General features: G+C 39.7%; 1 protein-coding gene across 1 annotated transcript; it reads right to left on the bottom strand.

The window, feature by feature from the left end:
* Positions 1-1,800: 1,800 nt before the first annotated feature.
* On the bottom strand, positions 1,801-23,240 carry PDYN (prodynorphin). The gene is made up of 3 exons (XM_063425619.1): positions 22,616-23,240; positions 5,241-5,370; positions 1,801-3,445 (listed from the first exon to the last, which is right to left on the bottom strand). The coding sequence occupies exons 2-3, from the start codon at positions 5,367-5,369 to the stop codon at positions 2,729-2,731; spliced, it is 846 nt and encodes a 281-aa protein (XP_063281689.1). The 5' UTR covers position 5,370; positions 22,616-23,240; the 3' UTR covers positions 1,801-2,728.
* Positions 23,241-25,240: the final 2,000 nt, after the last annotated feature.

Below are 25,240 nucleotides of genomic sequence, written 5' to 3'. Positions count from 1 at the left end.
AGGTTCCAGAGTCCTTACATTCCTTTAAGAACTTGTGTTATCCCTGTTTATTGTGTTATTACGAGCTGTTTATGCATTAGTTGTATTGGGGACAATGACAATGTTTTGTTAATGTTTTCCAGTTGTCTGTCTATCTTTCTGTCTATCTAACTATAAATTCAGCTATTGTGTAAAGTGGCACTGCCGTCTAAGTGTTCCTTGGTTGGAAGCAAAGAGTATTTAATTGATTGGCAGCTTTTTTCCATTGCTGAGCAAAGCTGCCTGCAATAATCTCTAGGGAAAAACAGAGTGACCTTTGGTCGCAAATGCCCATTCTCCCGACCAAGGATCACTTAAATGACAGCATTTCAAGAATGAAAAGACCAGGGGAGCTCACACATGGTGAGAATTTAAGGCGAATTCAAAGTGAATTTCTGAGAAGAGACAGTGTTTACATTGGTGCCTTGTAACACCTCTAGTGGCTGTCACTCAGACAGGCACTAGAGGGACTTCCTGGGTTACTGTGTTATGTCCTACAAACAACTACGTTCAGCATCTACACACTCTGCATGGAGACACTGAACGCTCCCCTTAGAGATGGATTGAATCAATGCCTCTCTCTGAGGAGATGCTGATTGGCACAACATGGTGCTTTGACGCGTGTGTGCAATACCTTCCGATGCTTCGGCTGAGATCATAAAGATTGATGATCGAGAGAGGGCCAGCCATGGAGTGAATAGTGCGATGATCGAAGAAAGGGAATTTAAAGTACCTTTTTACGTCACACTGGGGGGGTCAGTAACCTAAATAGTTAACAGGTCAGTGGCGGATCCAGAGCCTGATCTCGGGAGGGGCACTTGTAGATTATTTTAAAAAAAAAGAATCCTGGAACAATAACCACTACAGCTCAGTGTAGTAGTTATGGTGCCAGTATCCCACTCCAGAGTAAGTAGTCATACCGTTTAAGAAAAGTTTGACAACTTACCTGGGGTCTGCTGGGATATAGGGCATAGGAGAAGTGGTGTGTATTAGGGGTGAAGTGTGTGTGAAAGGTGCAGTGTGTGTGTGAGCGGTGAAGTGAGTGTGAGTGTGTAAGGGCGGCAGTGTGTGTGTTAGGGGGCAGTGTGTGTATGGGGGCACTGTATGTCTGTGTGGAGCAGTGTGTGTATGGGGGGGCACTGTATGTATGTGTGGGGCAGTGTGTGTATGGGGACAGTGTTTGTGAGGCAGTGTGTGTATGGGGACAGTGTTTGTGAGGCAGTGTGTGTATGGGGACAGTGTTTGTGGGGCAGTGTGTGTATGGGGACAGTGTTTGTGAGGCAGTGTGTGTATGGGGACAATGTTTGTGAGGCAGTGTGTGTATGGGGACAGTGTTTGTGGGACAGTGGTCACTGTAGCGTTAGGAATACATGTTTCAAATAAAAAGCTCTTAATCAGCTAAGCTTTCCATGCAGCTACTCTGGTGAATTTGAAATTTACTTTCGTGAGTAAGCCTGTTGCTTTAAGTGCATGAATCACTGATGGGGAGACTTATGGTTGCTAGATAGAACAAATGTTCTCAAAGTGTGGCTCTCAAACTGGCAGAGAATTCTGGGAGCTGTAGTCCAAGCAGACTGGGCTGCAGTTAAAAATAAAGCTTACATTGTTTGCACCATCACTGATATTAGTCTTAAGTTATAGTGTGACACTATGACATCCGACAGTCCCTAAAACCCAAACACACCTCGAAACATGTTAACTCACAAAAAGCAACACACATTTTGTTTTTTTTCATGAACACAAAATTACTTTATTTTCAGCAGGAATCAGTATCTTCACATATTTAACAGCAAGCAGTTAGATCCAGGGATAGTAGTGTGAATATATGTGATTGGATTTCAGTGTATGTTTTGGTTGTTGTTTTTCTTTTTTTTACAGAAATTCGCTATTTGTTCATTCTGACCCATACAAAATAATGAAGGTTCTTTGCGTCATTTCAAATAATAGTATGAATGTCTTGTTATTATATAGCAGTTACACAATGGCAGCTGTACGACTCTGTCTGTCAGAGGAGAATGGGATGAGGACTGGGTTACCTGGACATATACCACGTATTCATATTAATAAGTAGCAACCTGCAGTACAAAGCATTCATGTGCTGCAGGGAGAAATCAGATTATTATTAAAGCATCTCCTTTGGGATCCATTCTTATTAACTGATTTCCCCTGCAGGATATGAATTCTCCCCACTCTATTCGAGCAGTTTTGAAGTACTACCCAACATCATGAATTAATGAGAGATGTCCAGGAGAGCATGATGACCTGGCAATCCTATGTGATGGAGAGGGGGGTGCTAGTGGGAGCAAGGGGGAGAGGAATTAAAAACAAGTGAGCTGTGGAATTTTAGGGAAACCAGTTCTTGGTTTTGAGTCCATCGTCCATCCTTCAAACGGAAGCATGACATAGGTGGGTCCCCTAGTTTTTCTTGAGAGGGTGACTTAAAAATATGTGTTAGATACCTAATACTTGTCTAATTCTGACATATTGGGAGTTTGCTTATCAGTTCTGGAACTATATACATCGGTGATGTTATTGGATTGCTCTCCAGCCAGAGTCAGAGATCTGATAGTTGGATCTCAACCCTCGTGCTAAACTGGTATTGAAATGTTTGGATTGGAATGCCCACCATGGTCTGATGGTATGTGTAGCGGTTTTAGAATTAAACAGCCACTGCCCTCTTCCCCTCACTCCCTGCTGGGACTATCCTCTTTTATAGGTCAGACACTTCCCCTGAAAAGATGCTGGGTTCCTCTCCTGACCTAACACTGACCTTAAATTGGCGTCGGAGGAATCCTCCGTATCGCTTTTGATTGTCCCACTTTAGTTTTGGGCGAATCCTACGCATGAAACCCCCATAACGTTTCTGAGGGTCTGTGATTTCATGTTCTGTCTCACCTTCCTTTTCCGACTCTAGCTCCTGCTCTGGCCCTTCCTCAAGCACCATCCTCTTCTCTGCACCCAAATCCCTCTCAATTTCCACACCCTGAACATTTTCTTTACTCCTCTTTGGGTATTTGCGTAGGAAGCCCCCATAACGTTTCTCCCCCCTCGTTTCCCATGCCTGACTTTGCTCGTTGGACTCTTCTTTGCTTTGGGATTCAGTCTCTTGCTCTGGGTCATCACGTTGTTCCACAAGATCTCGTTCTCCAAATTTACGGTAGAGGCCACTATATTTGTTGTTGACCTCACCCTTTAAGTTTCCATTTTCCCTTTGTGGAGAGCTAAAGAAGATTTTGCTTTTGTCTGGTTTCTTCAAGAACCCTCCGTATCGTTTTGCCAGAATTTCATGCTGGTTTTCGGTGATGGGTACAAGCTCCTGCTCTCGTTTGGCTTCTCCAACAAGACTTCCTCGAAGAGCTAAAATGGTCCCACATCTATCCCATTCTGCGTTGGAAAGCAAAGTTCCCTCACACTGCAAGGAGCAAATCTATGGAAAAATAAATCTACATGAGATTGAGGAACAAGTCTACAACATTTAGGCAAAAGCCATTAAAATGGATACTGGAGTCTCCAAAGAATATGTTTGAGATCCTGTAAATACCACCTTAATTGTATACGGCCCTGACAATTATGGACAATTATTAACCCGCAGGCTATTGGCGATCTCTTACAATGCCTTCCTATACTTCAGACCTACTCTGGATGGATGTTATGAATGATTCTGTAACATTTTCTTTTTGGTTCTAAAATGTTTTAAAACTTTAAAGGGTTACTCCTAACCACCATGACCACTTAAGAGATTTGAGTGGTCATCTTGAAACACTGCACATCCAGAGATACTGGCAATCATGTGCAAGAGGCAAGTTGTAACTCTGTTCCGGGCTGCCTAATGTCAATTCTGTGCATAAATTATGTCTGTTGTCAGCGAGCACAGCGCGTTGACAACATTCGTTACAATATTCCCCTTGCTGGCACAGCTGTCACCTCCCACCCTCCCTTCCACTCTGTGCTCCCTCTCGCCTCCCTCCGTGCAACATTGTTTTTTAAAAACCATCCCTACTTCTTGTTCACTCCCTCCCCTTAACTCCCTTGGACCCAGTGACGTCGGTGTGGATGCGGAAAAGTAGCGTCACGAGAGGATTTAAAGTAAGTAAAACTTTTTTTTTCAAGGTTTTACTGAGAATTGAGAGGGGGTACTGTCCCCATCCATCCCCCATAATGCCATTAAGGTTCCCCCTCTCAATATGGTTATAGAAACCCTTTAAAATAAATAACTCGACAAAAAAAGATCCCGTAGTTACTTAGATTTACCTTTGTCGGATAAATATAAATAAATTCTTAACACTCAGGCACTACAAATATTCAACTAAAAATTAAATCAATTTCAGATTGAAGCTGAAAGAGCTACTTTCAGCTTCAATCTGAAATTGATTTAATTTTTAGTTGAATATTGCAGTCAGTTTTGACTTGAAATCCAAAATACACTTCAAATTCTCACTTGTTAGTAACTCAGTAAGTGTTTATGATCCAAAGGTTCTGTAGTATGGTATTACTAGGCTTTAGTGGATTTGCGTGCTTGATTGATCGATCTGTCTTATATCACTAATACTTTTTAAAATTGAAGGAAGGGACAGGCCCAGGTCACCTCGCTGAGAGCATCTTCTGGTAACCGTACCTCTCTAACTCTGGCTCTAGACGTCAGGCACAGGATAAGTGGGTACACGTGACAGAGTACTTGCCTTTCCTGTAGCAGATCCTGATTGTTGAGTTAGGAAAATGGACTTTAAAAGTAATGGAACGTTTGATGGGATCAGCAGGACAATAGCTGTAAGATCGGTAATGCAGAGATTCTGGTGAATAATAGCTGCTCTGACTGTGAGATGATCGGGTCACTAAATTTAAGACGAGCTGCATGCCACGAGGTGTAAGATGGCAACTGTTACAAATCTGGTGTCAAACAGTCGCTATATACACTTTGTGCCAAGCAGCTCCTATCTTATACACAGTGTCCAACAGTTCTGCTGCAGATCCTACATCACACCTAAAGTCCTCAGATAGCCTACGTAAACAGATATTTAATGTTTACTCTGTAATCCCACTAATTTCCAGTTCACATCCAATGTACCAATGGGTTTCCAAGTCTCTTTCACGTTTTATCTCCTGTGTTTTATCCTTCATCCAAATTATAAATCCCTTTAAACCCAACCAGTAAACTGCCGTTCTCTCTCACCCATCCCAATGTGGTTTTTTTTTTGTTTGTGTTTTTCTGCGTTGTTACTAACCAATGGGTCAAATTTTGTGTTTTGACCCCTGAAGTCAAGGTCACAGGAGAAGCACCAGGACACACAGTCGGCAGAGGTGATACGCAGAGCAGAGAGTGTCAGCAACACCAGCAGTACCAATGCACCCATCCTGTAGTGAAAAAGCGGTAGAGACAGAGAGATTTAATGGTATGTATTACATCTGCTTTACCTGCCAATTAAAGGGAAATGTCACTTCTTCACCATTGTGTAAAACATTGAAAATCATTTATAACGTGTTAAACCTTTTTCATGCAACACTCAGATTTCTTTTTAATTTACATTAAAGATTTAGCAAAATGACATCGCAATCCAGTTCAGTCCTGGCACAGCAAGGCACACAATGCAAAAGAGGAGGAACAGAAAATGTTCCATAGTTGTGAATTGTAAGAGTGAAGTCACCAGTGGAATGTGCTTGTTGAGTCTATTGGTTTTCATGGTGACTGCCACACCTTTAGAAATGTGCACAATTTTTTAGAGCTTGAAACTGTGATATATCTCTCCAATTGTGTCTGTATCTCCTCCTCCCTCAGTGGTCTCTGTATATTGAATGACAGGTACATGTTTAAATTGACACTCCACTGCCCAAGTACAAGACAAATAAAAAACACGGTTTACTAGATATACCCACAAATGAAAACTTGCATGCATTTAATTATGCGTTTTTTCATTGGCGTTATATCTGAAAAAAGCTTGCAAAACCTGCAGAAAGCTTGTCTGCAGCCTTTGCTACCCGTCCCAGACTTTCTGTGGCTGTCCAATCACAGACTTCCCAATGCAGCTCAATGAGAAGTAACCAGGAAATAACAGGACCGGTTGTCTGGTTGAAAAGCCAGGTTGGTGTAAACAATATAATTTATAAAAAGTATTACTTTCTATTGAAATCTACACTTTTTCAAAATGAAAAAAAATAGGACACACTCTGCACACATAAAGCTTTTCAGCATGCTAGTGATATAGGGGTCTAGAGTGTCCCTTTAAGTTTATTGTACAAACTTAGCAAACACATAATTGCTAAATATAAGGGACAAATAAGCATAATATTTAAAATTCTGGGAAGCTACAGTTCCCCTTTTAACACTAACAGCAGTGCATTTCCACAGATCAATGACAATTACATGCTCAAAGCAAGCACTAATTTAATTATATATATACCAAAGCACAGAAGGGTAATCCAGATGACCGATCCTTTCATTGGTTCAACTGTGTCTTATTAGAATGAAGTTGTTTATGGTGCCAGGAAATCCCAAATAGTTTAACCTCAAAGTCTTGAATCCAGCGTTGTTTAGCCATGCCTCTTTCGCTTCACTCTGATTCTTGAAACAGGAAGCCTCATACCGGTGCTCCCCATTGACAAAAGGGCTTGAGAAATCTACTTATTTTTCTCAAGCCATTTTGATGAATGGGTAGCGACCGATTGGCTTAGACAGCGGTGCCCCGTCCGAGGCTTCGTCATTCCAGATTTAGAGAGAAGTGGAATGGCAGGAGCAGAGCTAAACAGAGCTGGATTCTAGACTTTGGGTTTAAACCGTTTAACCCATAAGTTAGCCGGCGCCAGGAACCTCCTGGCACCATAACAACTTCACCCCAGTGAAGTTGTTATGGTGCCTGGAGTGGTGCTTAAAGTAGGTAAACCCTTTTAACATGTCTTCTGAAAGTCGTTTAGACCAGAATCAATCTACTCTGCTTTAGTTTTTAGTTTTAGTTTTTTACTCAATACATGCTTTTCTAAGTGTAATTCCCCTTGAAATTAAGTTGTTTTATAATGCACTCACATACTATGCACTCATATTTATGGAAGCCTTTGACTTGTTGATGCACATTTAGAAAAGTTCCCAGCAAGTTCCTCTTTCATCCTTAGGAGAGACACATCTGGGTGGCTTAAGGTGTGACAGACCAGCTATATTCATTTCTGGCCAGTAGGTGTCATCACTAAGCCACCTGTTGTCTCTGCTGTAAATTATTGGATTTTGTATTCTTATATACTAAAGTCTGAATTATCAAGACTTCCACTTTTTAGAACAGAACAATTTACATCTTCCCCATTTTGTCTTCCTATGGTGTGATGTCCGAGGATACAGGCGAAGTCCTGCATCTTACAATGCAATCAACAGCACACTAATTCAGTGATAGCTAACATTAAAGGAACACTTTGAACACCTAATGCAGTTTAGCTCGCTAAAGTTTGAAGTCTGTGATTGGACAGCCACTGAACGTCTGGGTGGGGTTAGAAGGGGATGGCTTATAAATACTGCAGACAAAAGATCTGCAGCTTGTGCAAGCTGTTTTTAGATATACACCCAGCACATAATTATATGCATAAATGTTTTCATTGAGGGTATAACTACAAAATAGTGTTTAAAAAATAAATAAAAAAAAATAAATTGTATTTGGGCAGTGGAGTGTTCCTTTAAGGATTGCTACTCTTCCAGGCCAAAACTATATCACTTTTATCACTTAGCTCTCTTCTTCCTTGCCTCTATACATTATCCTCCAGTAATCTGTTACTAATAAACAGCTAATTCACTAGAACTAATTCACTAGAACCAGATAATTTACTACAGTAAGAATTCCATGTGAATTTCAAATTTAGGGTCAAAAGAGCTTAACAGGATAAATTCTCGAAGTCAGCTGAATTTTCATTGGTTGGGAGAGTGTAATTGAGAGTACCCTGTTTGAAACCTGATACGGTAACTGGAGTAATCAGAAAATAATTCACATTCATTTGGGGTTTATTCACTAAATACAGAATTACAGCGAATACAAATTTCAAGCAATATAGAGCTGAGTTGGATACAGTTGCTGTATTAATAGATCACTTAATATCTTCGTATAAACTGTTTTAGCCAATTGGGAAGCCGATTTGCACAATTCAAGAAGTTACTTGCTTCCGTCAAACGTTTTATTCCTTATTGTGTCCACCACAGCCGTTCACTAGCCGTCCATCACAGCAAGCTGCCATAAGCTACGAGTTGTTTGGGTTTAGTGATGCCTCTTGTCACCTAAGGTTGTCGACAGCACCACACATTCACATAAGATATGATCTATTCTAGACCTTAAAATTGCATACAGCTGGCATTTTCTGCCACAATCTTTGTTTTGTAATTTTTTTTACAGAGTTTTAGAAGGTGAATTAAAAAGAAATGAAGTACAGTTACAGTTTGGTAATGTGTCGGAAGCTCCCATGCCATGGACTATTGGAGAGGCTTAAAGGCCAGTCTCCTGCCCACAGACTATGGGACTGATCACAAGAGCCCCTAAAAGGGGCTATTGTCACTGTGGGAGGGGTATATGGGCCCTGGATGCTTACTGTGCTTCCCAGCAGGACTTGAGGAATCCTCTGGATCGCTTGGACTCGTTTTACACATCGAGAGCCTGACCAGGAGATGCCTTGAATCAGTCTTGAACTGTTCCTTAAACTGGGACTGTGCTAAGGTTCAGTCAATATTTAAGTAGGTATCGCTCTGTCACAAGTAATAAAAATGAATGTCCCTTATGAAAGGGTGTTAAATAAATGTTTGCCCCCCAAATAGTTTCTGGGTACATTTACCCAGTGGCAGCAGAAGCAGGATACCAGGAATCAGACCTTTGATAGCAGAACTGTAGGCGCACATTTGGTTTTACCAGCTGAATCTAGGGCTGGTGGAGGGGATGTTTTGCGGGGATGGTGTAGCTGCAAGTGTGGTCATGGATGGGGCTATTCTAGGGCACTTTAGATGGCCTACTAATAATCATTTATGCTCCTGAAAATCAAAAACAAGAAATAAAGACTGTCTTTCTAAACACATTTATTCTCGTTTATAGACACATTACTGGGAGTATTATTGCTGAGGAGCTCTGTTATACACTCAGACACATTACTGGGAGTATTATTGCTGTGGAGCACTGTTATACACTCAGACACATTACTGGGAGTATTATTGCTGTGGAGCTCTGTTATACACTCAGTCACATTACTGGGAGTATTATTGCTGTGGAGCTCTGTTATACACTCAGACACATTACTGGGAGTATTATTGCTGTGGACCTCTGTTATACACTCAGACACATTACTGGGAGTATTATTGCTGTGGAGCTCTGTTATACACTCAGTCACATTACTGGGAGTATTATTGCTGTGGAGCTCTGTTATACACTCAGACACATTACTGGGAGTATTATTGCTGTGGACCTCTGTTATACACTCAGACACATTACTGGGAGTATTATTGATGTGGAGCTCTGTTACACACCCAGACACATTACTGGGAGTATTATTGCTGTGGAGCTCTGTTATACACTCAGACACATTACTGGGATTATTATTGCTGTGGAGCTTTGTTACACACCCAGACACACCAACAATATGGAGCTCCTAGAAAGGAGGGATATTAGGAGAGAAAAGAACAGTCATTTTTGTGCCTAAAATAGGGACTGTCCCTCTTAAATAGGGACACTTGGGAGGTATGTATTTAGATCCAGACACAGAAGAAGACATACATAGAAGGTTGGTGATCACTGGAGCTGGGTGCATAGCGCTGGAACCCTGTGCACTTAATCATTGAAATTGAAAACTTATTGGACGTGACCTTCTAACATTGTATTAACCTCTCATTTCAGTCTTTTTCATTAATATCCTTTCATTTTCTTACAAATTCCTCTTCTATTGGAGCAAGTCCAGTGCTATTTATAGGCTAGATAAATAAAAACATAGATCATTTAATGCAACATATTTGGAAAAGGATCGAAGATAATGGACTTTCTAACTTACAATCATTTATTTTGTCCTAAAATGTCATTTTCACTCTCTGCAACCTAGTGATAGTCCTCAGAGTGTTACCACAGCTACGACTTAAATGAATAAGCACTAACAATAAAATATATTATATTCAGGCTTTTTACAGTTTACCTGCAGTGTGTCGTGGCTTCCCATTAATATTCTGATTGTCTCGGTTATGAATGGCTGTTAGGTGTCGTCAGGTCTTCATTATTTAATTACAACCCCAAGGCCAGGGGAGTAAAAGCTATCAGATGCTCAAAGTAAACATTTACAGTCCTTCCTCATTCATGCATCATATCTGAAACTTTAAATACAGCCTTCCTTCACACAGAATTCAACCCCACACGTTTATATACAGCCTTCCTTCACACAGAATTCATTCCTGCACCTTTATATACAGCCTTCCTTCACTCAGAATTCATTCCTGCACCTTTATATACAGCCTTCCTTCACTCAGAATTCATCCCTGCACTTTTATATACAGCCCTGCTTTACACAGAATTCATTCCTACACATTTATATACAGCCTTACTTCACACAGAATTCATTCCTGCACCTTTATATACAGCCCTGCTTTACACAGAATTAATTCCTACACATTTATATACAGCCTTCCTTCACTCAGAATACATTCCTGCACCTTTTTGTACAGCCCTGCTTCACACAGAATTCATCCCGGCACACAGAATTCATTCCTGCACCTTTATATACAGCCCTGATTCACCTAGAATACATTACTGCACCTTCATATACAACCCTGCCTCACACAGAATTCATTCCTGCACCTTTAAATGCAGCCATGCTTCACACAGAATACACTCCTGCACATTTATATACAGCCTTCCTTCACACAGAATACAATCCTGCACATTTATATACAGCCTTGCTTCGTACATAATACATTCCTGAACCTTTATATACAGCCATGCTTCACCCCTGATTTATTCATGCACCTTTATATACAGCCCTGCTTTACACAGAATACATTCCTGCACTTTTATATGCAGACCTGCTTTACACACAATTCTGTTCTGCTCATATGTATATATAAAGCCTTTCATGCAGGATTCATTCCTTCTGCAGTGTATCTTCATGCAGCCTTCTTCCCTTCACCTTCATACATAGCCTCATTCATGCACATTTATATGTAACCTTCTCTCATGCACATAGTTTATACAGCCCTGCTTCACACAGCCTTCATTCCTGCATCATTATTAACAGTCCTGCTTTACACAGCCTTATTCATTCATGTACCTATATATACATATGCATTATATTTTCAGAGTCCAGACTCACCCAATCTCTATTCCTGCCTCACAGGTACTTTGTTCAGCCTCTTATGATTGCTTATTATTATTTAAATTCATTATTTTGACCTGCCACAACATTCATTTCTGATACCCATCACATCCATCATTCCTGATTCCTGATCTCCCTCACAGCCTTTATTCCTGATTCTTGGTCCCTCTCACAGCCTCCATTCCTTCTACTTGATAGCCCTTGCAGCCTCCACTCCTGATGTGTGAGATCTATCACAGCCTCTGGCTGACTGATATCCCCAACAGTCTTAAAGGGTTACTCCAACCACCATGACCACCTGGCAACATAGCAGGGCGAACAAGGGAGAAGAGCAAGGAGATTACTGTTCCCTCACGGCCACCTCCTTTCTGCACAGCCGCCCTCCTTCGGGGAGGTGCTAAGATGGCCTGACGGCCAGCACTTGGCCCTCCATGACACAAGGCTAACAATGCATTTGTTAAAGTTGGGAGGGGAGGGTATCCAAGCCGGCATTGGAGTGCAGAGGTTTTTGCCGTCCCCCTGGAAAATGCCACCCAGGGAAAATGCCTTGTTAGACTCGCGATAGATACAGCATTGAGATAATATGGCCTGGGTGCCTACAGTGGCCATTTGTGCCTGCTTTTTGAAACCATTGTTGTCTTCATAATGCCTGTTTTAAGCTTTCTCAATCTGAGATGGGCAGATAAAGCTCCGACCTTGTTTTGATATAATTCATTTTGGGTACAAGGTGTATGGCGGAGGCAAACAGGGGGGTAGCAACACGTGGCTCCTTACCCAGACATTACACACTTCCTGGCAGCTTTTGTTCGCCAGAATAGGAATGCATTGTATCCGCTGCAGCACGGCCTTGATGGAAGAGCTGCTCATAGAGAAAGGAGGACAAGGCTCAGCATCCCATCTGCTCAAATACTATGGGATATATTCACGTTACCGGGAATATAAAAAAATTGACAAGACAATCTGATTTTTAGGGAAAAATATCTGGGCTTTATAAATTGCTCAGTTAGGGATCTTTTACAGTTGAGCTATTTTGGCTTAGTAAGTGCAATTTCCTTGCCATTTATTTACAATATCAAGTTAGTAAATACATTTCTGTGTTTAACCCTCTGAATAATGGATGCCTTAAAGGGACACTGTAGGCACTATATCCATTTCCTCTCATTGAAGTGATTATAGTGCCTTGGGTCCCCTGGCATTGTCCCTCCATTCAGTATTAAACCATTTTGAGCAGTTTTAAATAAGGGTCCCATGCCACCCACAGCCCAGCCCCCACTAGAGGTATGGCTAAGGCAGAGATTACATACTTTCTCTAGCCATACTGAGTCATACCTGCAGCGGGCGCTGTCATAGGCTGAAATAAGTCAGCTGACACTCTGAGCCCATCACTATCTCTTATTGCTGCTCAGACTGATGCTTCCTCATTAGCCCAAGTAACACAGAGGGTATGGGCTGCTGGGACTCTCATTTAGCATTAAAACATTACAAACAGTTTGTAACACTGAATGGAAGAAACATAGAATGTGACGGCAGAGAAGAACCATTCGGCCCATCTAGTCTGACCAATTTTCTAAATACTTTCATTAGTCCCTGGCCTTATCTTATAGTTATGATAGCCTTATGCCTATCCCACGCATGCTTAAACTCCTTTACTGTGTTAAACTCTACCACTTCAGCTGGAAGGCTATTCCATGCATCCACTACCCTCTCAGTAAAGTAATACTTTCTGATATTATTTTTAAACCTTTGTCCCTCTAATTTAAGACTATGTCCTCGTGTTGTGGTAGTTTTTCTTCTTTTAAATATAGTCTCCTCCTTTACTGTGTTGATTCCCTTTATGTATTTAAATGTTTCTATCATATCCCCCCTGTCTCGTCTTTCCTCCAAGCTATATATGTTAAGATCCTTTAACCTTTCCTGGTAAGTTTTATCCTGCAATCCATGAACCAGTTTAGGATGGTACCTGTTGGAGCCAGACACTATAACCACTTTAAGTGGATGATGCAGTTACAGTGTCTACAGTTTAACAATAAAATCTTCCTCACCTGAACCAGTGTCCTAGTAGAGCGCAGCCTGTCTCACAGACGTGCAGTTGCACATATTAAACTACATGTATCTTTTTTAGAATGTTGTCTCTCTACTATTATCAAGTCTCAATATAAAAGAGATTCCATTACTGGAGGGCAGTCCCTCCCCCATTGACGGGTAGTCTTTTATGGGAGGACGTCTCTCCCTTTAAAGAGTAGTTTCTCCCTTTGCAGGGTCACTCTTCCATTTAAGGGGAGTCTCACTCGTTGAATTGCAATTTCACCCATTGAAGCTATGTGTCTACCATTTAAGATCTAAATCCACCATTGGATGAAAATCCTTAGTCTCACCATTGAAGCACTGTCTAACTGATTAGAGGGCAATTTATTTTTGGACTGTATCACTCATTTGAATACAAAACCACTGCAGTCAACAGCAGGGCCCTTGAAAATTAGGTGCAGTCTGTTAGAGGCTGTCTCTTTCAATGCAGTAAAGTCTAACTAATTTAAGGATAATCTCTTACACCATAGGGCAGTCTATCATTGGAAGATATTTAAACTCATTGTGTGACAGTCTCTTTCATCAGAATGTAGTAACTAATTGGGGGCAGTTTCCCATTGAGCATCATCTGTATTACTGGAGAGAACAGTCTCTCTTACTAGTGGGCAGTCTCTTGTATTACAATAGAATGTCACTCAAAGGAGCAGTCTGATGTTATTTGAAAGTATTCTAACATCCTTTATTGTACTTAAAAGCTGTGTTCCTTGGTTGCTTTGTACATTACAAATTAGATATTTGTGACTGTGATACACACACCATACAGAAAGCCCATAGTTTAATGTTCAGTGTGATAAACACAAAAGAGCTTTTTTGTTAATTATCACAATGATACAGAGTGGGTTTATTGACCTGTCAAACCTCCATCTTTTGTCTTCTTTTAACAATGAATCTGTCATTGTTTTACGAATCCCCAGCCATTCACCCTGTCTCTAACGTTAGATATGTGCTTTATCTTATCTCTAACAGTCTGTCACCCTCCAATCAAACCGAGTTCTGTCCTGCTAACTCAGCACCCCATCTGCTCACTAGAGGTAGGTGATCCCGTGCAGAGCGGACTGACCTGGCTTTTCGCTAGAAATCCAATAAACTCCAGATTAGCAAAAATCAGCATTAAACTGCGGATTTTTCCTAGATATGTGATTCTGCTGTTTATTAAAGGCAACTCCAGTGAAGATAAGGTGGTTTAACAACAAATTTGGGCTGAGAGCATCTTCCTACAGAGCTTAACCATTTATCGTTACCAATTTCAATGGAATTTACCCAAATTGAGGAAAAACAGAAGATGCCTAATAAGATATTCACAGGAAATAATATTATAAAAGTCTTTGTTAATTTAATTCTTAAGCTCTACGGAATATGTTGGTACTATATAAATGCCAATAATAATAATAATATTAATAATAAGAGGACAATAATATAAATTGTAAAACAAAAGTGTGCGTGAAACCAGCTGTCACCTTTTAGATAGAATAGTAGGTTTTGTACATTTATCTGACGGAGTTCCTTTTAAAACGAGTTTTCTCTTGTCGGTAAAGCAGCATGGAATCATGATAAATTATCATTAATACTTTCTCCTATAATCTCTTATTGATCAGAGGTCAAAGCCTTGACCTGCGTGTGAATCCTGAGAACTCCAGCAAGCCAAGTGGCACCAACAGGCTAAAAGGTCACACTCAAAAGCCGGTTGTAGTTAGCGCTCCGGTGCAACCATTACTTTGTACTAGTAGATTATCTCAAACATTATTCATCAATGCCATACAACTTTCTTGGCTTTTAACAGAATACAATTAAAATTCGGGCACCTGCCTATAAAATGGAAGATGTTTATCATTTTTGTTTTATGGTAGCCTTTATTTAACTTTATTTGCACTTGATTATCAGGAAATTCTCTATACAAATCTCTATAGTCGCAGTTCCATTATTTACTTCTAGTCTGAAGTTGTTCAGAGGAATCTGAAATGGCTACAGTGTAAATTCATGTAAATGCAGATACTGGGTTGCTAGATTTAGTGATTGATAAAAATCTGGATTTCTGCCTTTGAATGCCGCTAGATTGTCTCATATTGTTTGTGTTGTGCAGCTAAATTACATTCTGACTTTATTGAACAACTTTGTTGAAATCCCAGCCATGAACAATTCTCTTCCTGTATCCATAAGCAAATCCCAAGTCCTAAGGTTTAATCATTTCTGATATAAGTTGTCAGTGTCAAAACTAAGCCACATGTCCATGGATCTTTAACCCCTTAAGGACATATGACATGTGTGACACGTCATGATTCCATTTTATTCCAGAAGTTTGGTCCTTAAGGGGTTAAATAAGGTGTCTTTCTAATTTCTAACACAAATCCAATCCTCCATTTTTCTTTAACTTTGCAAAAGTGACTACAAATTTAAAGGAACACTATAGGGTCAGAATTACAAAGTTTATTCCTGACTCTATAGTGTTAAAACCACCATTTAGGTGGCCTGCCCCCCTAAGAGGTTAGAAAACTTACCTTATTTTCAGCTCCGAGCTGGTCTGCCGGCACTGGCCCTGAACCAGATCCGCCTCCTTGGATGACATCATCAGAAGTGACGATCTCAGCCAACCCATTGTTTTCCAAAAAGAAAAAAAAATTGGATTGGCTGAGATCAGCAAGGAGGCAGAGCGCGGGCGAGTCCAAACGCCGGCTTGGCCAATCAGCAACTCCTCATAGAGATGCATTAAATCAATGCATCTCTATGGGGAAAGTTCAGAGTCTTCATGAACGGCTGTGCTGCACACTGTGCCAGGAAGCACCACCAGTGGCCATCTGATGAGTGATCACTGGAGGTGTCTCTAGGCTGTAATGTAAACACTGCCTTCTCTCTGAAAAAGGCACAACAAAAAGGCTGCAGATAATGATTATACTCTCTAGAGCAACTACAATAAGCTGTTGTTGTTCTGGTAAATATAATGTCCCTATAAGTCATTTATTTGGGAAGTAATTGAGCAGTAAGTGTTAATTATAATGCAATACCTAAGTAAATTTGGTAAGGTGAAGACAGAAAACACAAAGAATGGCCCAATAAAAATGTGTGCATCTGAAAAACAATACTTAAAGTGGACCAATACGATCCTAATGAAATACTGATTAAGACTGCGTTGGAATTTCATGGAAATTGCAATGCACTCCAAAGATATCACAAGACAAAGTAGGGACTACGTTGTCAAATCCCAGCAGCCGTCACAAATGACGCCTGTGGGATTCAAGTTTTGTCTATAGATGATTTGTCTATAGATGACCTCAGTGTTCTACTCCTGTGCATGCACGAGAGTTCAGCACGGACATAGCTCCTGGCAACTGAAGCGCCAGGAGCCAAAGAGGACCAGTGACAAAAGATGGTGGCTACTGAAAGGGACAGCCTGAGGTAAGTACACATCATGTCCCCTGCACCTGTGGCCACTGGACCCAGACCGGACTGTCCATTTCTTTTTTTTTTTGCGAAATATGCACAGCCTCCTGTGTTTTGGTAAACTAAAAAGACCACATTGGGTCTATTACTCCGTAAGACTAATGTCACTGATTGCTGCCCTTTGTTCTAATCTCTTGAATACTGCTTGTTCCACAAGAATGGTTTACTGGCTACGTCACACAATTCAAAGACATTTATTCCAAGACTTCTTCATATCGTGCACTTTGGGGTCACATGCCTCTCAAGATAATGACCTTTAAAGAGGATCTATGGCACACCAACACTTTCAAGCCATCTCACAAATGTGTATTCTAGCTGTAGAACCAATCGTTAGCCTCCATCTTCTGCTACACAGTGCATTTAGTCTTTAGCAAGCAAAGGTCTAGAACGTGGTCCGTGTGGATATCTATATATCATCAATGGCTTTAGAAATGTGTCCTGCATTCTTCAAGCAGGTGAGGACATTTCCACTGTATCTGCAACAAAGTACCAACTTTACGAATACAAACAGTGGGCGCCCTATTTACCTATAGCAGTGAATGCAACTTGCACTCTCCACTGTGTCAGTAACAATGTACACAACCTTCTCATCACATGTCCAAACTCTCTTTACTAACTCAGTAGCAAACCTGCACTGTATCTAAAACAATACAACATACCTTCTCTAAAAAATAATCATCCCTCTATCCTAGTGTCCTTTATAGGCTGTGTCCATAACAATGTATCCAGCATCTCTCATGTGCACATCGTGAGCTTTCACCATACATTTAGCAATCTCTGTATAACAGTGGTGAGACTTTCAAAAATATATAGCTCATAACACCACATCTAACCTCACTCCAGAATATCTATAACAACATATCTAAACTCTCCCACTATATCCACAACACATTAAAGGTTCTTCTACTGGCCCCATAACAATATATCTAACATTCCGCGGAACGTCGGAGTGGGTGGAGCGACGACCTAGCGCCAAAGAACATCGGCGCTGGGATAAGATAGGTAAATAACGTTTTTTTAACCCTTTATTACCGGAGGGGCAGGGAGAAGGAGGGTAGGAGGCAGGGGGAGCGATAGTGTCAGGAATATAGCTTTGTATTCCTGGCACTTTAGTACCCATTTTTAGAGACACTATACGCACCAAAACAACTTTAACTTAATTAAGTGGTCATGGTTTATATATATCTAATGTTTAAACTTCCTTTACTGCACAGTCTGTTTAATTTAGAATTCATGTTTGCCCTGCTCAGTTAATTGCCTTCTTGAACCTACAGGAACCTCACGTGTGTGATTAAAGTTCAATTTACAGAGCAGGAGAGGAACTTCTAAAGTAAACATACTGCTCTGATAAATCTATTTTTTTCCATGCAGACAGTGTGAGTCACAGTCAGGGGAGGTGTGGCTAGGGCTGCATAAACAGAAACAAAAGGGATTTAACTCCTTAACCCCTTAACGCCGTTACGTCGTTCTATGCCGTCGCGGCTTTAAAGGGCTTTAAAGCCGTTGCGGCGGCATAGAACGCCGTAACGGCTTGCAGCCCCAGGAGTAGAGGTGTACTCACCTCCACCGCGATCCTCTTCTGGGGGGCTGTCTGAGAGCCCAGGCAGCCCCCCTCCGGCAAATGAGGCCCCCGGGGGCCATGTGATCGCTCTCAAGCCAAAGAGCGATCACATGGCCCCCTATAGCTGGCTATGGATCTGCCAGCAGGGGGACTGTCTAAAATATTAGACAGTCCCCCTGCTGGTAGGTAGTGTAAAAAAAATAATATTAAAATGTTCTAAAATAAATTAAATGCCTTTTTATATATATATAATATGTATATATATTATATATATAATATATATACATATTATATATATGTAACGTCATACGTAATGTATTTTAATATTAATATTAGTATATATATTAATATTAAAATACACTTAGAATGACGTTACATATATATAATATGTATATATATATTATATATATAATAGATCTACATATATATATTATATATATATATACGCATAATTACAATAATAAATAAATAAAATAATTAAATAAATAAATAAAATATTGAAACAAAATATAAAATAAATTATATATTCATATGTAATTTCATTCTAACTGTATTTTGTTATTAATATATATATATTGGAAACAGAATACACTTAGAATGACATTCTATATATATCTATCTATATATAAAATACAAATAACCGCAAATATATATATAGAGATAAATACATATAATTACATAAAAGATTACATTAGTATACACGTAGAATTTATATACCTATAAATGCATATATATTAAAATTCTACGTGTATATTTAAGTAATTTTTTAACATAATTATGTCATTTGATTAATTAAAATTTGATTGACATGCCTGACAACACAGGGAGAAAGTGCAGAGAATTTAATTCGCAAGCACTATATTAGACCCTGTAACTCTCCAAGACACCATAAAACCTGTACATAGGGGGTACTGTTTTACTCGGGAGACTTCGCTGAACTCAAATATTAGTGTTTAAAACTGGTAAATTGTATTACAACGATGATATTTTAAGTAAAAGTGACGTTTTTTGCATTTTTTTACAAACAAACTGCACTTTTATGGACTATATTATTGTTGTAATATGTTTTACTGTTTTAAAACACTAATATTTGTGTTTAGTGAAATCTCCCGAGAATAACAGTACCCCCCATGTACAGGTTTTATGGTGTTTTGGAAAGTTAGAGAGTCACATATAAGGCTTGCATTTCATTTTTTTGACATTGAAATTTGCCAGATTAGTTATGTTGCCTTTGAGACCGTATGGTAGCCCAGGAATAAGAATTACCCCCATGATGGCATACCATTTGCAAAAGTAGACAACCCAAGGTATTGCAAATGGGGTATGTCCAGTCATTTTTAGTAGCCACTTAGTCACAAACACTGGCCAAATATTAGTTTTTTGCTTTTTTCACACAAAAACAAATATGAACGCTAACTTTGGCCAGTGTTTGTGACTAAGTGGCTACTAAAAAAAACTAAACATACCCCACGTTCAATACCTTGGGTTGTCTACTTTTTCAAATGGTATGCCATTATGGGGGTAATTCTCATTCCTGGGCTACCACACCGTCTCAAAGGTAACATTACTAATCTGGCAAATTTCAATTTGAAAATGGAACGTTCTATATTTGACCCTGTAACTTTCCAAAACACCATAAAACCTGTTAATGGGGGGTACTGTTGTACTCGTGAGACATCGCTGATTACAAATATGTGCATTTTGTTGCAGTAAAACCTAACAGTATTATGACATTTACAGCTAAAATGTGAGGCGGAACTACAAATTTAAAAAAAAAATGTAAATTTCTCACAGTTTTTTTTAATTTTATTCATAATAAATTGTTTCATATACAAATATTTTATATGAAATGAAAGCCCTGTTTCTCCTGAACAAAATGATATATAATAAGTGTGGGTGCATTTAATATGAAAGAGGGGAACTACGGGTGAACAGACATATAGCGCAAATTCCAGTTTTTGTTTACGTTTTGTTTTGATCAGAACGTGTACTATTGACTCCGTCCTGAAGGGGTTAATGTAAGAGAATTGAGCAGTGAGACTTCGGAGGCATGATCTATACACCAAAACTGCTTAATTAACCTAAAGTTGTTTTGGTGGTTAAAGTATCCCTTTAAACCAAAATAGCTGCACTACTGATTTGGGGAATGTTTCCAATTTATCTTCTTTTGCCCAAAATGTGAAATTGATTGTTCACTTTTTGTCAGTTCGCAGTTTAGTAGATACACCCTAGACCTAATGTGTTTACTAAACTACCAATCATAGTGAATTATCATTAATTTAGGCAACAAGAGCTAGTCTGGAAATTTTTCCAACAAGAGCTCAAAGCGTGACTATTTGAGTCAGATTTTTGCAATTCTGATTTGCATTTGCTACAAGTTGTTTAATTAATAAAACAATAAAAGTTTCAAAATTCTGGTTAAAATAATGAAGCTGTGAATTTATTTTATATATATATATATATTATACTAAACATATCGAGGCTGGAATAATAGCTGAAATAATATATTTTTCTTCTTAATTATTTTAACAAAATTTTGTGTGATAATGTTATCATTTAACTGCAAATCACCACTTGCAACACATTTTTGTTTTAATCAAGTCCAATTTACTGCTCTTTATCTTCAATTTTTATTTCATTTTAAATTCTTACTTAAATCCATCATCTGAAATATAGGAATTTGGGGTTTTAATACACAGACCTTACCATTAATTTAGCAATCAAATTAATTAAACATTTTTTTTTTGAAAAATAGAAGAAATTTAATTTTTTAAGGAATTTTTATTTTGTTGTCTAACAAAGGAGAGACAGATTGTACAAAGAGATATGGCAAGACATTTTTCTGCGTGCTCATAAAAGTAGAACAAATATATATATATAAATACATTGTGATTTCTAAACTGTAAGGGTAATTATATATTTTTTCCCCCTCCAATGATAAAAAAAATAAAATAATCTTCTCTCAGTCTAATGCCTGATGAATAATATTCGGTTGTTTTGGAGAGCGGGGAGAATTGCTGTAACCCCGCTCTGTGTGACGTCTTCTCGTTGTGATATTTCCGATCCTGTTTTTTTTGTTGTATTTTTTTGTTAGTTATAAATTTCATTATTCATTCTTTATGTGACTGAACCAAGATCTGGATCATTAAATATCATTCTCCCGGGAATTCTAATGGGGTGAAAAATAGCTTTAAATGAAGTTAATAACTCCCATCTATGTGTCCTCTCAGAGATCGTGCCACTCACGTCATTACAGTGGATGGAGCGGAGAGGAGGGGTAGCAATATATTAGCGAGACATGCTATCTCTTCTAGGGGCATTTAAACCATTATATTCAGTCGTCAGCTCCACCTTCTGTGATGGAAATTTGCGTTTTTGTTTGACGCATTTAAAGGTTCCACACTTTTTTTTTGTCAAACGTAACATTTGTTTGTCTTTTGGCGCATACATGTGCCAAAAGCACTAAAAGATGTAACGGACGTATGAAAAGAATTACGCATTGGGTGATCCAGTTGCACTGATGACGCAATTGTGATCTGTGCAACTCATAACTGCGGCAGCATCAAACAACCTAAGGGGTTAAAAAAAAACAGCTGGATGGGGTTTTAACCCTTTTGGTGCAGAAGGCTAAAGCACAGCTTTCCTTTTCTCCGGTACAATTCTCTTACACAATTACATCCTACAAAGAAAGGGTTAGCATAGAGCAGCAAAAGGAACACAGCACATATTGCTTTGGAACCCAGTGTGGCACTCAAATGGTTAATATATGGCGCCGTCCCAATATTGTAACCATAATATGCAGCTTTGTCTACAAGTTCCTGTGTGTGTGAGAGAACTATATGTTCTTTATTATTATATGAATTGGGGTTTAATAACCAGACAGTGAACTACTGGGAACTGAACACAAAATTATAGCCAAGCTGAGACTATAATTAAGTTGGGTATTTGTTTACATATTAGCAATTTTTACAATTCTGTTTTCCATGTGTTAAAGTGCATTGATTAGCGAATAATTCACGGTGTGTATCATACGGATTATTCTGTATGGTTACGACGTGAAATGTATTTGTATGGGGGAAAAAAAATCTGCACGTCTGTGTGCTACAGAACCTTGCGTATCGTGGTATGAGAGCTTTGGTGCAAGTCTGCATACTGCGCTGCTGCAGATGTTGGCATGAGACAGAAATGAGAACAGAAAGACACAGAAACAGTTTTTACCTCTGGGGCAAGAATGGAGGGCAATCCTCGGGTCCTTGTGGCTCTTGATCCGAGACGCTGGAGATTTTGTAGACTGTGTCTTCTTGAAGTAGGTTTTGTGGTACCTTAATCGAAGATGAATTTGGGGGAACTGAAACCTCCTTAGAATAAAGTTTAGGGCAATAATTGAGGGTAGCTTAGGTCATATATGCTTTTGATTGCCTGCTGAATTTATGGGGGCTATGGGCTGCAAGTTTTGGGTTGTGTTGGTGGCTTTGAAGACCTTTCGTTCTTGGATTTGGGGTTTCAATAGAGTTTTGGGATTTGCCTTGGGTAAGGGATGGGACCCCGTACCGCTGTGTGCGTTAAGGGAGTTGTAAAGTTATGGTAGCTCCTCTCAGACTCTCAGATGCCTCCAGGTTCTCTCCAGGTTCTCCTGCCTCTGGTATGAGAATTTCAGACTTCACACTACTACTTATGTGAAGGGAGGTCCATAGGGAGGTGCTCTGTCTCCTGCCCCTTCTTCAGGGAAATTTGTCCTCATCAGGGGGAATCTCACTAACTATGAACACTGAACACCATCCAGTATTGAGTCTTTTACTAACTAGAACCTGATTAGTGCACAATACAAAAATGTTTAAGCGACTGAGGCGCAGGAGCTGACACTCCAGATACGACTAGAATCACAATTCTGCAGCTTTTCCCTAGTTACTGTTTTTCATCACTAAGTGTGTGTTTGCAGGAGATGGGAGGTGAAGGTTTGGGGCAGAGCCATGCATGGAGTTAAAGTGATAGTGTGTGTATTTAAACAATTTCAGTTATTCTTTGCTCTCCATCTATGTGTTTATCTAACTGTGTATTTAATTCCTTCCTCCTCCTCTACATTTTTTTCTGTGCAATTTTTCTGTCTCTGTGCCACAGTCTCTCATGCTATGACTGTCTCTAACTGATTTGCAATATCTCCTGCTATGCCCGTCTCTCCCTGTATCACTGACTCTCCCCTATTGTAGACTCTTTACACCAGTCTCTTATGCTTTGTCTATCTCTCAGGTTCTGTCTGTCCATTGCTGTCGCTGACTGTCCATGTGTTGCTGTCTCTCTAAAGCCAGACCTTCATGTTATGTCTGTCTCTCCATGTGATACTGTCTTTTCACCGTTTACAGTGTTAAGTCTGTCTCTCCTGTTAAGTCTGTCTCTCCTGTTATGTCTGTCTCTCCTGTTATGTCAGTCTCTCCTGTTATGTCTGTCTCTCATGTTCTGTCAGTCTCTCATGTTCTGTCAGTCTCTCATGTTCTGTCGGTCTCTCATGTTCTGTCGGTCTCTCATGTTCTGTCGGTCTCTCCTGTTCTGTCGGTCTCTCCTGTTATATCGGTCTCTCCTGTTATGTCGGTCTCTCCTGTTATGTCTGTCTCTCATGTTATGTCTGTCTCTCATGTTATGTCTGTCTCTCCTGTTATGTCTGTCTCTCATGTTCTGTTAGTCTCTCCTGTTATGTCGGTCTCTCATGTTATGTCTGTCTCTCATGTTATGTCTGTCTCTCCTGTTAAGTCTGTCTCTCCTGTTAAGTCTGTCTCTCCTGTTATGTTTGTCTCTCATGTTCTGTCAGTCTCTCATGTTCTGTCAGTCTCTCATGTTCTGTCAGTCTCTCCTGTTATGTCTGTCTCTCATGTTATGTCTGTCTCTCCTGTTATGTCTGTCTCTCATGTTCTGTCAGTCTCTCCTGTTCTGTCAGTCTCTCATGTTATGTCTGTCTCTCATGTTATGTCTGTCTCTCCTGTTAAGTCTGTCTCTCCTGTTATGTTTGTCTCTCATGTTCTGTCAGTCTCTCCTGTTATGTCTGTCTCTCATGTTCTGTCAGTCTCTCCTGTTCTGTCAGTCTCTCCTGTTCTGTCAGTCTCTCCTGTTCTGTCAGTCTCTCATGTTCTGTCAGTCTCTCCTGTTATGTCTGTCTCTCCTGTCATAGCTGTCTCTCCTGTTATGTTTGTCTCTCATGTTCTGTCAGTCTCTCATGCTCTGTCAGTCTCTCATGTTCTGTCAGTCTCTCCTGTTATGTCTGTCTCTCATGTTATGTCTGTCTCTCCTGTTATGTCTGTTTCTCCTGTTATGTCAGTCTCTCCTGTTATGTCAGTCTCTCATGTTATAGCTGTCTCTCATGTTATAGCTGTCTCTCATGTTATGTCTGTCTGTCATGTTATGTCTGTCTGTCATGTTATGTCTGTCTCTCATGTTATGTTTGTCTCTCCTGTTATGTCTGTCTCTCATGTTATGTCAGTCTCTCCTGTTGTGTCTGTCTCTCCTGTTATGTCTACCCCAGTGTTGCAGTCTGTCCTGCTGTGATGACATATGAACGTGTTTCCAGATTAATTGCACATTAAATGATTTACAATGATACTTATATCTGAATGAATCGCTCCTCACGTTCGTTCGCTCTTTTTTTCTCTCTCACTTTTTCTCCCTCTCTTTTCTCTCTCAATTTCTTTCCTCTCTCTGTCTCTATTTCTCTTTCTTTATTTCTCTCTCTCTGTCTCTTCTCCCTCTCTCTTTCTCACTCTCTCGTTTGCTCACTTTGTCCCTCTCTCATTCAATCTCTCTCTCTTTCTTGTCTTCTTTTCTCTCTCTCTATCTCTCATTTGCTCTCTTTCTCCC

The sequence above is a fragment of the Pelobates fuscus genome, chromosome 6 (genome assembly GCF_036172605.1).
Source record: "Pelobates fuscus isolate aPelFus1 chromosome 6, aPelFus1.pri, whole genome shotgun sequence".
Classification (NCBI taxonomy): Eukaryota; Metazoa; Chordata; class Amphibia; order Anura; family Pelobatidae; genus Pelobates; species Pelobates fuscus.
This window is presented reverse-complemented; position numbering and strand designations above follow the sequence as displayed.